The 18,569-nt window shown below is 40.8% G+C and overlaps 1 protein-coding gene across 1 annotated transcript in view; it reads right to left on the reverse strand.

Annotated features, from left to right (window-relative positions):
- Hsd17b12 (hydroxysteroid 17-beta dehydrogenase 12) overlaps positions 1-18,569 on the reverse strand; it is a 173,898-nt gene that overhangs the window by 39,573 nt on the left and 115,756 nt on the right. Inside the window, exons 5-6 of the mRNA XM_004627027.3 lie at positions 12,052-12,116; positions 11,221-11,265 (exon numbers count right to left, since the gene is read on the reverse strand). Of these exons, the coding sequence (XP_004627084.1) occupies positions 11,221-11,265; positions 12,052-12,116 (110 nt within the window). The remainder of the gene's footprint in view (positions 1-11,220; positions 11,266-12,051; positions 12,117-18,569) is intronic.

An 18,569-nucleotide genomic window follows, 5' to 3' on the forward strand; every position in this document is an offset into this window, starting at 1 on the left:
TAGCGCAATAGCACACTAAACATTACATGTTCCCCTGATGGCCTTGTATGTATGGGCATGATCACAATATGTACTTTTTACATGTGAATCAGAACTCATTCAATTTTTGTAACACAAGAGAAGATTAGTGCTTGGGATGCCTGGCTACTTGACAGTCAGGAGTACCTGTTGCATGCTCAACACCCAAATGTGCATCAACTAAGACAAAAGAAAGTTAAATTCTTCCTTCCAGATCGTTAGCTTCCCCTTCTAGAATCTTTTCTAGAATTTTTTTCCTTGCCATAAAATAGAACATCTCCTTTTAAAAACCCATCAAATAAGTGTAATAGCAAAAAGCCTGAGAGAAGTCAACGGGAAGGCTGCATACTTTCTATAACACTGATTAATAGTCTTCATCTCCAGTGAAATTATCTTTCCTTCTAATCAGACTGTAAATCATAATTCAATTTCAAGCCTTCTTTGTTCAAGTATGTGTATACAAATCATTTTTAGTATTCAACATGAGTAGAGAGACTTCACTTTGTTACATTAAACTAAATTCTCCTTAATGTCAGGTTTTACACAGGGTATTTCAACTGCGCTGTCTACAGACTCATGTCACTTCAGGCACAGAATGGTTTCCTGATAGCTGCTTATTTATGCAGTACACCAAGCATCACTGGGAACTCTATCTGTCCAAACTCCATTTCACAGCCTGCAAGCTGTTTCTGAAGTTAATTCAACATGCTAATTTTAGGCCATCTGCAGGTGATAATTGCTGGACTAGGGGATTTTTGGTTTTTAATATATTTCTAAAATAAGGTTACCAGAACTTGTAAGTTCAGTGGTTAAGAATATCTGCTAAGTAGTAGTGAAGTGACATGTACACGTTATCCTTCCATACTGAGATTCCCCAAAAGTATACTACATGTAATTTTAATTCAGTCTTTTCTAAAGTAGATAAAGGCTACTGCAATAGTACAAGGAGAGCTTCAAATCTGTGCAGAAGAGACAGGTGTTTTCAATTTTCATTAGTGGTACTTTCATTGATCTTCGCCATAAAAAAGACACAGACACCTAGAATCTAAAGAGGGACAAATCTCTGTTATATCACTCTTAGACATTACACTTCTCAACATGCAAGCTGGCATTAAAGTACACAAATGTACAAGTTTAAACCATGTTTTCTGTTTTAAGAATAAAATAGTTACTGGTATTTACCAATACAACCATGTTTATTCTGTTTAGAAAATAAATACAATCAAAATCAGTATCACCACATCATTCAGTTGAGATATATACTTCGAAGATGCGCTGGCTGCCTAGAAAAACCCTTGAAAATGTTATATTAAAATGTAACCATCTGTGGTTGAGATTATACAGGATTTATTTTCTCCTTTGTATTCATGCATCTTACATTTTTGGCAACAATCTTACATTGCTTTCATAATTAGAAAGGCCCCCACATTCTGGTTTCTAAAAAACAAAACAAAAAGCCCTATTATTAACAACATTTTTTCTATAACTTCTGTAGCAATAATAATCAATAGTTTGTAGAATAAACTTAAACACCAAAGAGCCAATCTAAATTTTTCCACCCTTCAATGATGAAAATAGACACAGTACAAATTATTTTTGTATCATGTAACCTTTGACATTTGGTCTTTATTTCTTTTGAAGAGTATGAAAAAAATCACACAGTGCTCAAGAAAATGAAAGATCTGAATGAAAAGACTGTGCCAGAATTCACATCATTGAAGTAAAGTATGAAAACAAACATTGCCACCTGCACCACCTTCAGATGGGAGAGGAAGCGAAGCCTCTTGCCTTAGGATCAAGGCAAAGCCCCAGGTCCCAGGCTGTTCATGCACAAAATCAGAACACAAATAGCCTCTGTCCACCTCTGCCTTTCCTCCACCCCAGAAATTTGTTTAGATCAAACAGGAGCTGAATTCAGCACCTGAAAAGAGAACCCACACAATTTAAAAGGAAACAATTCCTTAGATGCAAAGAACTTAAACAAGTTTTCCATGGAAATAATTAACAATAATTTTGAAAAAATCATAATAGTGAAAAAAGAATTACATAAAGTAACAACAAAGTGACACAATGCCTGTTTTGTAGAAACTGGATGGTAACTCCCCTGGAAGTCATGCCGGAATGACACAGCACACATTTCCTCCGGCAAACTGTATAATTTGAGCGCCGTGGTACCAAGAACACAATTAGAAATTCTTAGAATCTCACCTGTATGGCCAACAGAATATTTACTACACAGGGGGTGAAAAGCTTAATTAGATAAAATTTGCAGAATGCTTGGAGATCTCCAAGTATTATTTGGTTTTCCTTTCTATTAATGCTTGAACTTTTGTTGAAAAGTTCTCTTTGCCATTTTTCCCCAGCCACGTATTCCTTAATCTACCCCATGCTACAAAAAAAGAGATTTCAGTTTTGTACCACAATCTAGTTTGATTTACATTAAAATAATTTAACAAAAGAAAAAAAGGACTTTCCAGAATAGAGGACTGAACATCAATGAGCAATGATGAATCTAAAGCCATCATTTATAAACTCTAAACACAAGTTTTTAAAAAGAATTATGTACTGTTTTACCATGATTAGCATACTAGTATGAGTATCTTAAGTGCTTTTACTACTCAAATTTTTCTAAAGTCAGCTGACTTACCAAAAGTGATAGATTTTGGGGGGAGAAAAGAAACCCTAAAATTCTCAGAGGTTTTCATATTTTACCCAAATGTCAGACATCACTCCTTTAAATTAGACTCACTTCAAGCTAGAAAGAACCTCAAGATCAACCTATAACTACTACTTCATTTTTGAGAAATGGACCTATGGAAAGAGGGGCTGCCCTGCAGTTTGCTAAACCTGTCATTTTGTAGCTGTGCCTGAAGCAGCTCATTCCTATGAGACCTTGATGGCTAAATGTTCCCAATAATTTGCAAAATTTTAGGAGTATAGTGATAGCTGATTTCAAAATGTATTAAAAGATTCTACATATTAACTTGGAATATCTTCATCTACAAGACCTCTGAGTGGGAATCAGTGCGGAGGTGCATGTTCTTCTCAGAATTTGCTCATTTCCAAATGCCATTATCTTAAAAGTGTGGAGCAGGATGCAGGGATGCATTCGTAGCATCTTAACAATTATGCCGAACACACTGCTCTCATGGATTTCCAAATTAATACAGGGCTCCCCCTACTGGTGCGGTCACATGCCAGAGGTGAAGCCACATAAAGAAAGAATGCTTCTCGGCTTTTCACCCATCTGTCCATCCATCCAAACACTCATCATCTCCTCCACGGACTGGGACTAGTACTAGGCACCTCTGGGCAAGAGACATGCAATAAATATACATGGTACAAAGGAAACAACTAGATTTTCAAAGCATGCCAAGGACCTCATACTCAGAGCATTTTGATTTCAGAGAAGCATAGGAACAGAAGATGGTCTAAATATTTGGATCTCCCCAGAATCTGTGGAAGGAAAACTAATCCCTAGGATGCAGGTGTTCAGATGCAGGGACTTCAGGAGATGACTGCACCACAAGGGCTCCATCCTTGAGGCTGGGATTAGTACCCTACAAGAGACGCTGGCTGGAGCCTCATAACCCTTTGCTCTGTGTGAAGACAAGGCGAGAAGGCACCAGCTGTGAGGAACAGGTCCTCACCAGACAGCGAACTAGCTGGCACCTGGATCTCAGATTTGCCAGCCTACAGAGCGATGTGAAATAGGTCTCAGTTCTTTAAAAGCTGCCTCATATGAAGGAACTTTTTATTGTTGCAGCACAAACAGACTAAGACAGAAGGGACTGCTTTAGAGAAGCCGTTCTAATCCCTCACTGCACTGCTCAGTCTTTGGTCTGAGAAGACTGAGCACTTTGTCACCTACAACAGAGACACTCCACCTCCAATGCCTGGAGGGGGCAGGGAAGGGGTGATCTGGAGATGGCTGCCTAACGTGCAGCTCTGTCACCTGTGGCTGTGGCCCTTCAGCAATTGAGAGCTGTTATCTGGTTTTCAGATTTCTGGCAAGAGAAGCTAGAAATGTGGGTATGAGCTTTTCTACTTTTGAAAGTGATGCTAACCAAAACATGTAGACAGGCAAGATCCAGCCCACAGGTCACTGGCTTATTATCTCTCACCTATAATTAAAAGGGGACCTAAACTTCTGTCCCTTTTACTCTGGCAGGAATGAAAGTTAAGAAAGGTTCATAATTTACTTCAATAGAAATATCAATAATCTGACTCAAATTCAACCTTCCAGGACTGTATACAGTCAGTGTGATCTTATGCCCAAAGAACAAGACTTAGAGTGTTTAGTTTTGAAAGTTACCTTTTTCTTTTTTCCATGCCAGCGATTGAGCCTAGGGCCTCACACACACCGGGCAAGTTCTCTTAACACTGAAGAGCTTTCAGTTATAAAATTCATGTACTTACCTTTTTTTTTTTTTTTTTTTTGCAGAACCAGGGATTGAACCCAGACCCTTGCGCTTGCCAGGGAAGCGCTTATTCTACTGAGCCATCTCCCCAGCCCCTCATGTACTTACTTTAAAAATATCTATGCCCTCCTGCCATATGAAGGTGCTAGGATACAGCAAGGAGCAGACAGAGCACACGACTAGCCCTGTAGCACTTACACTCTAGAGAGAGGCTCCACACTAAACATGAACTACCGAGTGAAGGGAGGACATAAGTGTGCAATGGAACCATGGGAGCTGAGAGCGAATTCAGTTTGGAGGGGTTGGGAAGGCTTCCTGCCCACCCTTAACTCCAGCCCTAACAAGACAGGGTTTCAAGTCTGTACTTGGGTTGAATGCCTGATAAAGGAAGAACTGAAGCATGATCTTTTGCCCAAGATTCTTCTTCCCATCCCCCAATAAAGCAAATACCAAAATTCAGTGGTATTTCACTATAACTAGGGGTTGTTCATAGTGTTGTTTTAGGTCACAGCCTTACTATTTCCTTCTCTGCTCTCAGAAAGGTCATAGAGAAAGCTGTGATGCATTTCTACAGGTTGGAATGGTAACCTGAAATTGTCTAAGGAGTTCAGCTGCGGGAAGGCCACTCCCTAGATTCCACATTATTGACTAACCCCAGTTTCCACTTTGGGGTGGAGGATCATTGGAAGAAATGCTCCTCCATCACTGGCAGGTTCAGGTAATATTGTCTGGACAATGTTCATCTGAAAAGGAGCCCAAAGTCTATGGTTTACTAGAGTCTTAAATGCTGATCAAAAATTCAAAAACAGTATAGCCTAGAAAAGGCAGGCAACCTCCAATAAGCGAATGATCTCAAATCAAAAACAGTACAAAGAAGATTTGGTTTCACAATGAATTGATGTGGGATTGTGCAACCTGTCAAAATTAGACCTCTATTTGCCTGCTTGGGAGCTGTGGCAGTTTACTCATTTTCCAAACAGTAATCAATAGCAGTTCAACAATTTCAAACCCTCTCAGTATTGTGCGATGGAAATGCCTCTAGGCAAAACACTGGAATTATTTTAGAAGACTGTGATTCAATATCATGATGCTTAAATTGTCTTTAAACTCCTCTAGAATGAAGGTGGTTGTTCTTGAGAAGATTTACCTTTGACTGTAGTCATAGAACACATGAAATTGTAAGAGGAAAGCTCTGTGTGGTAAGACTTCTCTTGCAGCTTGAGACTGATCTACCTACTGGTTACCTATACAGAACTTCTACACTACATAATTGCTCTGCAGGAAACAGGAACAAATCTAAATTTATTCCTAAAGGATTTAAGAGCAAAACTGGAAAAATAGGCAACCAGACTTCTAAGGATCCCTGGTAAAGGGAAGGGCCAGTTAGATAAGTGTGGTAGATGGTATTTGATACACTGTGTCAACTTGGCTGAAGGCAGTGCGCCCTGCCCCAACCCCATTGGGCAGGGTCCAACCTGGGATGCTATTGGGCTGGCACTGGGGTGCAGCTGGTTCCACCCTAGAGCCATGGGCTGCCCCAGAGTGACTCAGCACAAATGGTGTATATAAAGGAGTTGAGAAAGGCTTTGCAGCTGCCCTGCCCCACTTCCTTGGAGAAGTCTGTCTTCAGAGGAGCTTGGTCTTCACAGCTTGATGGATGCCGCAGCTGCTCCTCCTCCTCTGCTCTTCATTGTGTTCTGCCACCATGAACTGCTCTCATTTGCCTTGGAGCCAGCAGAGGATGAACTGAAACCTCCACAAACTGTAAGCTACATAAACCTTTCCTTCCTTCATCTAGGGTGTCAGGGATTTTGTCCCAGCAACCACTAAAAAGATAGCAAGCCACTGGGGGGGGGGGCGGGCGAAGGAATAAACATTATTAAGAAATATTAAAAATAGAAATGATCACAGCTAAATGGCCAGGGAGAGGTGTTTATAATTAGACACTAGGGGTCTAGAGGCAAACTATTCTGGTTAATATCTATTCACCAATACTCTCCTGGACCACATCACCATCACTTTATCTAGAGAAAACCCTTAATTTCTCTAACCTGAGGATAATTTACTGTTCTTACTCTTCTATTAGACTATGAAACTGATATGGTTTTATAATCATTTGACTTCTCGACACTGGACAGAAGCACGCAGATCTGCAGGAATGTAGAGCCAGTCCCTTCAGGACTCTCAGGGTGGCACAGGCCTTGTGACAAGGTGCTAGGGCGCTACCCAGAAAACACCTCCAAATGAGGCATGAGCCCCTGTCACAGAGCAAGCAGGTTTGCCTGGCTCTCTTGACACACTCCTCAGTCAGTTCCCTGGCACCACATGGGCTGGTGAGGACGCAAAGCTTGGGTCTACCTTAGTGAGAAGAGACTCGTGAGCGTTTTTGGTATATTTAGTGAGGTTTTAAGGTATACACACATGCATGCCCAAGTTCCCCTGATGTTCAGCCACCAAGAAATAACATGAAGGGGCCGGGGAGATGGCTCAGTAGAATAAGTGCTTCCCTGGCAAGCGCAAGGGCCTGAGTTCAATCCCTGGTTCCATCAAAAAAAATAAGAAAGAAACAACGTGAAGAAGATTCGAGAGCCAGATCCTTTTCCCCTCCACTGAATCATGCCAGACACCCACTGCCACTGAAACTGTGGCTCTAACCATGGGAACACAACCCAGGCAACTAAACAAGTGCAATTCATCAAAATTTGAGGGCAGATCACAGTACTCATGAGCACTAAACTGGAGCATCATGTGAAGCTTAAGGTAAATGCCACTGTTCTCCCAGGAGATGAGATAAACATATATGGCATAAAATACGCACTGCCGTTCACTCTGCCACGAGAGCTCACCTACATCAGAGGGCAACTTAACTCACCTCTGCCTTAAGACTTCCTACGGCTCCTGGTGCGAGTGGACACAGCACCCATGCACCTGCACATCCTGCCCGAACTCTTCCTCCTGGCTTCTGGCTCGCCACCGTTCGTCACTCACTCATTGCTCCAGGTCACCATTTCCAACATGAGCAGTCACTAGTCAACTGTGCTTCTTCCTCAGAGCTGACCACTCACACCCTTCCCACAGTCCAACCTGGCTGTCCTCCAGACAATAATAAACCACCAGTATCTAATTGTTTTTCTTTGAAAAGTATCACAAATATATAGGAAAATTCAGATTCAAACTAAAGATAAGAATGATTATATGGCTTAATGAATCATATTTTATTAAGTATTTAGTACAGGGTCTATAGGTTCTCACTACACAGATCAGACTCGTAGTGATCCTCCTGTTTTTCAGCCTCCCAAGAGCTGGAATTATAGGGGCTGGGGAGATGGCTCAGTGGAATAAACACTTCCCTGGCAAGCGCAAGGGCCTGAATTCAATCCCCAGTTCCGCAAAATAAATAAATAAAATTTAAAAAGAGCTGGAATTACAGGCGCGTGCTACCACGCCCAGTCTCAATCTACACTCAGTGTGCCCCAGGGGCGGGGCCAGCAAGGCATACCAGGGATTGAACCCTGGTCCCTGTGTCTGCCTAAGCAGGTGCTTTTATCTGCTAAGCTATCTGGACAGCCTTCAGATTTTAAATAGTAAACTCTTTCGGTACTTTTTAAATGGGAGTTGATTTGCAAATAAAAACTCACCCACAAAACATTTCAGCATATATTCACACTGTCTAGTGCTGTTACTTATCAACTTAGCTCTTAAGTATTTAAGAAATTACCATTTGTTTCTGTTTACCCATTTCAAGTGTGAACAAGTGTTTGTGACAATGTGAAGATGGAGGAAGAAGAAGAGGAGGAGGAAGAAGAGCAGCAGCAGGAAGGGACACATAATTTGCAGTGTGACAGGGTATCATCAGGAATGAGCTCTCGGGCTCATTTCATCATCATCTTTGCAGTGCTGGTGGATCTGTGCTGCTTTACTCTCTGTCCCTCTGCACCGCTCGGTCTGTAGGCAAGGACAGAAGGTAGTTACTGCCACACAGCCTGCTGCGCTCTGAAGCGGTGTCAGGGACAGCCTGTGACTGGAGCACAGCTGCCTCATTCCCCCACTCTGGGGAGGAAGGACCCACCTTTCCTCATCAGTATTCAGAAGAGTGCTGGGCGAAAAGGTCTAATCTGGGAGGCACAAGAGGCCGGGCTTTTACACTATAAGACCAGGCAAAAAGTAAGGGCAGCAAGCAGGAGATTAGAGGAAAACATTAGCGGATCTACGTGAAACCATTAGAAGAAATCTGCAGCTCTTGACAACTTTATAAAATAAAATTTAAACACTTGAACATATTTTCTCATTAACTCAGCACAATGTATCATGAAATACATGTACACTGTGTAACATTATTTTCAACCACATGACCCAAAGTACAGTAAAGACAAAGTAACAGTACACATCAGTCATTTCTAAAAGAAAACCCACAAAATACAGAAATTAAAGAATAGTGTTTAATTTAGATCAGAAAACTTTGCTTTGTAAAAAACAGTAAAATCATAAAGTGCACATATTTACAAATACAAAAGCCATTATCAGCTCAGAGTTCAACAAAAACAGTAATGCTTTTTAGAGTCCTTCCTGTGTGATCTCTCTCCGTTCTAAGAGGTTTTTCTTTTAATTGTATATATTTGGTATAGGGTTTCACTATGCTGCTCGGATGTGGTTCTTCTGCTTCCACCTCCCCAGTGCTGGGATTACACACACGTGCCACCACGCCTGGACTCAGTGGTCAGCTCAGCACGCCTGGGGTGGGGCCAGCACGGCATGTGGATCAAACCCGGGTCCTTGTGCTTGCCTAGGCAGGTGCTTAGATGAAGAACTGTCTCTGCAGCCCTCTAGAGGTTTATATGTATCCCCTTGTTTAATTTCATAATTCCGTGAGGTAAAGAGAATTATCATCCCCAATTTACAGCCAAAAAACTGAAGCATAGAGGTTAAGTAATTTGCCCAAGGTATAATATAATTAGCAAATGGTAATTATTTAATTATCTTGAAATCTCACACAGATGATTAAAGAATGGTCATACAATCTAAATCAGCTAAGGAAAATGCTTGGCATGACAATTCTACACATGTGGGTTCACTCCCAATCCACTCATAGCCCCGCCTGTCACTGATTTATCTTTATCTTACCTGAACGGAATCAGGGGAGGAGGGGGAAGAAGGCAGGGAGAGAAGGGGGAGAGAGGGAGGGAGAGAAAGGAGGAGGCGCAGAAGGAGAGCAGGTACACCTTGGTCAACAACTGAATGGGGGGGGAGGAGGGGGAAGGAGCAGGGAGAGGGGGGAGGGAGGGAGGGAGCGGAAGAAGGAGCAGGTGCACCTTGGTCAACAACTGAATCGGGGGAGGAGGGGGAAGGAGGCAGGGAGGGGGGGAGGGAGGGAGGGAGCGGAAGGAGGAGCAGGTGCACCTTGGTCAACAACAAATGAAAACACAAGGCCAAGGATGTATCTTAGGGGCACAATGCCTGTCTAGCAAGCATGAGGTTCTAAGTTCAATTCCTAACGCCAAAAGACAAAACACAGTGGGATGGGCAGGCTAACTTACAAAATTACTTGTCATTTTAAATATTTCATTTGATTTACCTTTAAGCAGCAAGCTACCTAATATTTTTTCTCTTAAAAAAAAAAACCACCAAAATCCTGGACTAACACTTTCAAACAACACACATATTCCACAGTGAGAAGTACAGCCATACAATAAAGTTGAACAAGGCATATAGCATTACTGTTACGTCTAGGACCCAACTATGTAAGAGTTACGGTTTCTCTCAGGAATATGAAGACACAAGGAGCACTTTTCTTTAAACATTCACAGTAGAGATAAATATTGAGACTATTCCATAAAGGGAATATTAATTCTTATTTATATTTATCTGATAAACTTGAATAGTTGCATGAATATTATGGCTAGATCTAGATCTGTTATTCAGACTACATTTAGCTTTCCATAAAAGCACTCAAGTGTAAAGTACAATGGTACCCTGGTTCAGGAAGCCATGTAGCTGATGTTGCCCATGGGAATTTTGCCTTGGGCAGTATTTTTCATTGGCCTGGTATATGCAATCAAAATATGGTACTTGTATATAGCTATCGTTAAAATAAGAGAAAAGGGTACAGAGATGGTCATTATTGGGTAGCACTGTTCCTGTTAGCTAGAAGCTGGGCCTTTGTGTCCTGACATGGCCGTAATGCATGCTTGGCTGCTGGGCTGGTCACTGAGTGTAGCTAGTAAGGATCACTCTACCTTAATATACATTCCCCAGACAGTGCTACACCATGCATTTAACTTATCATGTAAGGGGATCACTAGGGAGAGAAGATAAGAACAATTCATCAGTGGTGAATGGCAAATGTGTGGAACAAATCTTTGGCTCCTATTAGATTTGGTAATGCCGGGACCTCCCATCGAGTGTGCATGTCGAAGATGCTTACTAACTGCTCAGTTGTGAGCAGAACACCACACCTGCTGGGCAGGCAGCTCATCTGGAATGCGTGCTTACCCTAGACAAGAGGTGACTGAAGTACTCAGGATTGTGTTCTTAAGAGAAGCAAAAAGAGGATGACTTTTTAAAAAGACAATAATAATAAAAATGATACAGAATTTCAAAACAAGATGATAGGAAATTAACAATGCAACCAGAGACCATACTCTTAAGTGAAATAAATCAGACTTGCATGTGTAAACATCATTTTGTCTCCCTTATGGAAGAAACTGGAAGTATAAGATCCAAAAGGGACAATAGACATTGTGAAAGGGAAAGAGGATGACATATTTACAAGAAAGCTGCTTACCTTACAAACAGAAAGAATGTTAATATTTAGCAGCCTTTTGATGACCTGCAAAACATGATAATTTGACATAGATTTACTATAGAAATGACCATATTTGAGATGTGCCCAGATAATCTGGCCAGACACCAAAAGTTCCCCGAAATTACAGAAGCCTTGAACAACTGGGGCTGGGAGGAAGAGACAGACTTTACGCTCACACTGATAGTATTTTTCTGACATAAGCAGCAATTTATGCTAATATGCACAATCTAAGGTTAACGTGCGAATAAAAGTTGGAAATGAAAAATCACATCTAAAATAAACAGAACACTTTGGAATTTACCTTCTGCTAATATGGAAAGTAGAAATAATTGTATCTAAATTTTTCAGATTTTTAAAAACTGGCACAGGCCCTCAAGGACGAGTCTTCCCAGTTTTTATTAGATTATGGATGTATCAAAGGTGCCGCTTTCATTTCAGTAGAGCTGGTTAACCTAAATCAACCATGCTGCTAATGCATTTACGATTTTTAAATTGATTTTCAAATCCTAATAAAATAGAGCTGTTTTGATATAATAATAAAACTGCAGCAATTATTGGTCCTGGCTCCGTATATACGATTATAGGCATTTCTCATTCAATGCCTTCAGCATTCCTATGACACTGCCTACTGTGTGGTGAGGAACCAGAGGCTAAGAGTGTCTCGCTTCACCCAAAGACTAACTCAAGTGTAAACACAAGAGCCAGGGTAGCTGGGCTCCAGTGTTCACAGTCTAAATCATTATACCAAGTTGTCTCACTAATACCCGAACACATTCTTTCTGTTACCATAAGAGATAAAGAAAAACTCACATTGTCCAAGTCAGGAATTTCCAAAAAGTATTCAGGATACTCATAGGACATGCCCACGTTGTTCACTGAAATAAGATAAGACCATGACATTAGCCAACTAACATATATTTTCAAGATTCCTTGAAATGATGGGATGAAAGCTATCAAGCTGAAGAGGATACATACAATTAGATAAATGTAGTTTATGTCTGGAGTGATGTTTCCTAAACCATCCTACCCCCAATCTGTCCATCCTTAAAATCTAGTCAAATGTCTTCCTCCATCAAGCCTGTCTGTCTACACTTAGCCTGTCACCCCCGTCAAAAGGACCTCTGTTCAACTCCACGTTCCATTCCATTCTCCTTCTGCAATGCAGTTACTTGTAGATATTGCTACAGTCTTCTCTCCAGCTTACATTTTCCTAGGACAATAGACAGAGTAGAGAGAACTCTAGGGCAGGAAACTGGAATCTGGAGTTCTGGTTATAAGTACTTGGGAAAGCATGTAACCTGGGCTAAGTCATGTACGATACATGCCTAAGATGAGAGCTTTTAGTCAGTCAACGAATATTTGCCACATAGTTTTGGGTAAGGCATATACAAGAAACAAGCAGAGAGCAAATGATGGCCTTTACAATCCAGGAAGAGAGTAAAGGTGTTCAGCTGAAGACTCAAACTCTTCCCTAACGAAGTACAGAAGCCACAGGCGGCTACTCAGGGAGTGCCTGACTCCACCTGGGGCGGGAGGCAAAGCTGCTTCTCTGGCAGCCAAGAGAGCAGATCAGACTGAATGTCTCTGCTAAATCCTCCCCAAAGGCTGCCGTCATTTTTTTTTTCCTTGTATCTCTACTTTCCAATCAGCTAACCTAAAGTTAGAGCTATAAGACTACTGGTATGAATACATAAATTTATGCATAATACTAGACATATATTCTCATACTCAGATATCCTGTGATTTTTCTCTAGCCCCAGAAAGAAAGTCAATGACACCACTGAAGGAACATTTGCTGGACTCAAAAATGATCTAGAATCTCTAAATTGGTAGTAACTAATTAATGCAATGGATTATCCATCTACCTACACACGTTTAATCATCACAACAATCCTATTAGGCAGAGTTTCTTTTATTATCTCCCTTTTAGGCATCAGAAATGAAATTTATAGTGGTTAAATAACTTCGCCAAGATGCCAGAACTCAAGCCCAGGAAATGTGACTTTGTTACTTTTTTTCCCTAGTAGTGGGCACTGAACTCAGGACACTGCTTGCCAGGTAGGCACTTGTTCTGACTTTGAAAATCTGACTCTTACCTATATGAAGGCCATCATATTCCTTTATCAAGGATGCAATTCTGAAGAAGTGATTAGTAATAACTAGTAGTGAACAAAAACCGGAAAGCCACATTTAATAATACTGAAATATCAGAAAAGTTTCAATTGCAAGATAATAAAATTATGATGGGTCCACTAAAGGTTATAAGTACTGTGCCAAATAAACCTGATAATAGTAATTTTTAACAGACTAACAAAATTCTTAGCTGAAAGGAACTCTGTAAGGGTTCCACATTTAGCTAAGACAGTCACTTGAGGCATCAAGTTTCCAGTTTACTTGCAAAATTCAGTCAGCATGATTTGAACAAGACCACTGAAAACTGTCTGAAGACATGTAAGCAAAGGATAGCAGCAAAGCAAACTGCATTTAATTAGCGCTCGTGGCCACGCAAATAGGAACAGCACCTAAATCTAGTAACAGAAGGTCTAAATTAATTTTTATTTTATTCAATAGGATCTCCCTCCACTGGGGGTCCCAGGAATCAATTCTCAAAAATAAATAAATAAATAAATAAATAAATAAATAAATAAATAAATAAATCTGCTAACAAATTAAGCCCAAACTAGTTGAAGGTAAGGCTTTTTATTCACTTGACTTTTCTTTAACCAGTATGGTAATATAAAAAAATGAATCATTCATTTAAAGTATGTTTGAGAGAAACCTAAATATTTACTAAAATGTTATATATAAAACACTAACGAAGTCAGCTTAGGATAGTAATATTTGAGGAAAGGAAAGCTTTTGTCAAATTGTGACACGCTCTACAACCTAAAGCGAACTACATCACATACAGCTAATTCTATCTCCCACTCCCAAAAAGCATTTTATCCTCAGATTTCTTTGGAACCCATAGAAGTATTAATGCTATATTTCAAAATGCTAATGGAAATTAAACAATATAATTATATAGACCTCTGAAAGCTCAGACTGGGTGTGTCTTTTGATCTTTGGTCTAAAAACCTTAACATGTGCTACAAATACAACACTGACTGAGGGAGGCCCAGGAAGAGCCGAGGAAGCAGGAATCCGTGTTCTGGTTACGGCTCTGTTAACAACGCACCATCCTCAGGTCTGTCTCCGCTAAAGCATCATGGGAAAACGATCAAGGTGTCTATTCACACAGCAAAAAATGGAAATATTTAACACAGGTGCTTAAGAAAACATGTTCAGTCTAGAAAGTAAATACTACCATGTACTATGGTTTTATTAGCATAACTATAAATAATAATTAAGAGCATTAAGTCTCATTTTTTAAGGGGAAATCCATTCGCATGGCCATGGGAGCAATTTTATACTAGGCATCAAAATTCCTACGCCCATGTCTGACCAGATAGTTCAGGGGATTAAAGCACCTGCTTAGGCAGATGTAGGAACTGGGGTTCGATCCCTGGTGTGCTGTGCCAGCTCTGCGCCCAGGGCACACTGAAATGGGGACTGAGACTAGATGTGGTACTGTGCGCCTGTAATTCCAGTGCTTAGGAGGCTGAAAACAGGAGTATCACTACGAGTCCGATCTGTGTAGCGAGACCCTGTAGACCCTGTACTAAATACATTAAAGAAACAAACCAACCCTAGGCTCCTTTTTTCTTTCTTAACTGACTGCACAGTTACCTTGTGCAATGTACACTACTCATCCTCTTGCCGCAATAATGATTACTTCAGAATGCTAGAACTTAGAGAACGAAGAGAAACATAAGCTGTTCTTGTTGGTACTCAGAAAATGATGCTCTAAAATATGGTGCCTTGGTATGCTCTTTGAAATGAAAGGTGAAGAGGGGTCAGCAGACTCTCGGTGAGGTTTCTCTCTGGAGTTCTCTTATCCACTAAAGACTGGATCCACTGGAGAGGAACACAGCTGCCTTTATGAAATTTCATTTAACCAAGCAGAATGAAACTCGATCACCGAAGACTGAACATCGAACATCACACCTTCAACCCAGAGAAACAGGCCACTGACTGTCCCCTGAGCCTGTTCACTTCCCCACCCTTGGGAACTGCCCACCTGCCTGCTTCTCCCTTTACTACAAAGCCCCCATCATCCACCTGGATCCTTAAATTTCATATTTTGTGTGGTTCCCGTGGTTCCCGTGCACACGGGCACGATAATAAATTTGCATGCCTTTTGTCCTGCTAACCTCTTATCATCAGCTGATCTGTTATGGACTCAATTATTAAGGCTCCAGCTTCCCTACATGCTCAAATAGTTATTTCCAGAAGCTGCAGAATAGCAGGGCTTCTTTTGGAAAACACGAACCCACTGCAATTTTAATTTGAGACATTAGGTGGCAGCAGTAACCAGCCAGCAGTCAGAAAGCTTTAAGGCAAAAGCAAAAAAGGAAAACAGGCTTTGGAGTAGGAGTGAAAGATGGAAATATTCCCAGTATAATTTAATCTTGTTAAGAATGGGTGCAGACAATGCCATTTCTATATATTACAAGGTTCTTTATAGCACTCATAAAACCAAGCAATTCTGTGTTGTTTTGTCATTCCGAAAGTTGAAAATGCCTTCTAAATGATAGTATCTTAAATTAGCCTTACATGCCATATTAGTGAATTTTCCTCTGTAGTTCTTCAAGGGAGACACCGGAGATGGGTTACGTTGTTTTTCAGTGAAATGAAAAAGCCTTTGGCTTGTCTGCCACATGGTGTCCTTCAGAAAACCAAGGATGTCTCTGACTGGCTTTATTCTTACTCCTCCCTCCAGTCAGCACCACAGGGCCTCAGACACAGTATCTTCCCCATGGCTTCTCACTGGAGTGCTGGATGAGTAGGAAGAGGCCTCCGAAGGAGACAGGCCAAGAACCAGGACAAGGGAAGTAGCAGAAGCCAGGGCACGCAGAGGGCCAGTTCTCAGGGTGGATCTTGGGAGAGTGAGAGGGCCCTCCAGAGACAGGCAGTGGTGAGCCGTGCTTAGCCATCCCGCGCAGACCCCATCGTGCAGACGCCATCGGAGGGGAGGGCCAGGAAACAATGTCACTGTGGGGGTGGGGGGAGGATGCTGAAACTCCACGGAAATTCTGAGTGTTACATAAACAGTCTGAATTGTACCCTGACACTTGGAAGTAATCATTCCCCTATCTGATCCTTTAAAGAACATTCACAAGAGTATTTTGTTCTTAAGTTCGCTTGATCTCATAGACCTAGAATCTCTTATCAAACCAAGCTGCCACAAACATAATGATGTCATTATCAAATTAGTTTGTTATCTGGGTTAGAAGTAAGGGAGGAAGGAACAAACACTAAATTACTAGAAAATGAAAATCCACTCCTACGGGTAACCCACACCGACCACGTTCAATACGCTTCTTTTCCTTTAGATTAATTGGAACTATAAGAAATTAATGCAGTTAAAAAAATTAATGTGGTTTAAAAATACTTAGCCTAATGGTTGAATTTCTAATTTGAAATCAAGTAATATAAAATATTCTCTATTTTCTTATGATATCAAAGTAGGATATCATAGTAAGGTTACATTTCAGTTACTTTTGTAGTAACAGGATCTAATCCAGTACCAGCACTCAGAGGCCATTGATAAAAACTGCATCAAACATGCTACTCCATTATATTTTGAAATAAACTGAATTTTTGAAATATATGCCTCAGTGAGGCCTTCAGCCTTACTTTTCTGAGCTTAAATTTTTACAAAAGGAGCTGAATAAGTAGCTCAGGGGTAGAGCAGCACTTGCCTAACACGTGTGAGGCCCCAGGTTTGGCTCCCCAGCATAGTGTGGGGAGGGGATATAAAGGCGAAAAATCCCCAAGTCCAGAAGACCCAGGGTTCAGTCCCAGCTCCTAAAAAGAGGCAAGAGATTTCACCTTTGAGCCTCCGTTTCCTCACTGTTCTTATATATGAAATAGGGGTAACACTTTAAGTTAACTCTTAAATTTGATGAGATAGTATGTATAAAATCTTCAATGTAATTTCTGGAACATATTCCTATGTAATACATGGGGATGAGTAGTTATCATTATTTGGTCATTTATTCAACAAAAATTTACTGAGTTCCTACTTTGCGCCTGAGACAAGGCGTCCTGCTTTGCTTACGCGTGATCAGCATCCAAGCAGACAGAGCTTTCTGGAAGACAGAGCTCCTCTGGGCAGCAGTTCACCAGAATAGCTGTTTGTCCTGATTACATTCCTCCTCCACCCTCTTTACTGCATTCAAGTAGATCTAGCTTTATAGTCTATAGACGGTGAGGAGTGATGCAAAGCAATCCCTTTTCTGCCTTCTTTAACATATTGCTGTAGCTAGCACATGCTCATACACTGACAGATGATATTTGGAACACCATGTAAAACATTTTGCAAACTTTACAGTTTTCATACACTTGTGAGCAGCAATTTCCAAATAAAAGAGAGTTTATAAGGCTTTAAATTCACAGTGCCTTTAATCAGAAATTGAAAAATTAAAGTTGAGCCAGAAGCAACACAACAGAACATCCCCCTTTCACTGTTTAAATTTAGATTGCTATGTGATCTTCATTACAAAATTAGAGAAGATTTGCCATACATAAAATTGGAAGAGGGAACAAGGAAAGAAGAGTGACATGAGGCTGGCAGTTAAATGTTAGCTAATGGGAGGAACGTTTATCAATTTTGTGACTTATAGTTCTATTTACATTTCTGAAATCACAGAGGTAATTACCCAGTTTTAAGTTAAAGGTTCTGCTTTAATTAATGCCATTAGTGGTTTTTAAGTAAAAGGAAATAAATTTAAATTCTAAAAGTCTTATGCTCACTTTAGAAATCCAACCTCAGTCAATACATCTAATGGAACTACAAGTCCCTATACTTAGTCGGATAATGAGAGGGAGAGGGAGAGAGAGACAGAGAGACAGAGAGACAGAGAGATGGGGAGAGGGGAAAGGGGAAAGGGAAAAGGGAAGAGGGGAGATAGGAGAGGGGAGAGGGAGAGAATCCACACATCTATTCTGCTTACCATAATTGGTTATACCCAGCCTCCCTCAACACAAAGAAAGCTCCCTTCTAGCATGGCAGGCAACCTGCATCTAGAGATCAACTGTCTACCTACATCTCCACTTGGGTTTCTCATAATATCTCCACAAGTAAAATCACCATTTTTCTGTATAGAATTTGCTCTGGATCCAAAGGTTTCTATTTTAGAGAAATGAGGGCTGGGGAGATAGCTCAGTGGAATAAGTGCTTGCCTGGCAAGCACAAGGTCCTGAGTTCGATCCCTGGTACCGCA

This window comes from Octodon degus, unplaced genomic scaffold (genome assembly GCF_000260255.1).
Source record: "Octodon degus isolate 3935 unplaced genomic scaffold, OctDeg1.0 scaffold00018, whole genome shotgun sequence".
In the NCBI taxonomy this organism is placed as follows: Eukaryota; Metazoa; Chordata; class Mammalia; order Rodentia; family Octodontidae; genus Octodon; species Octodon degus.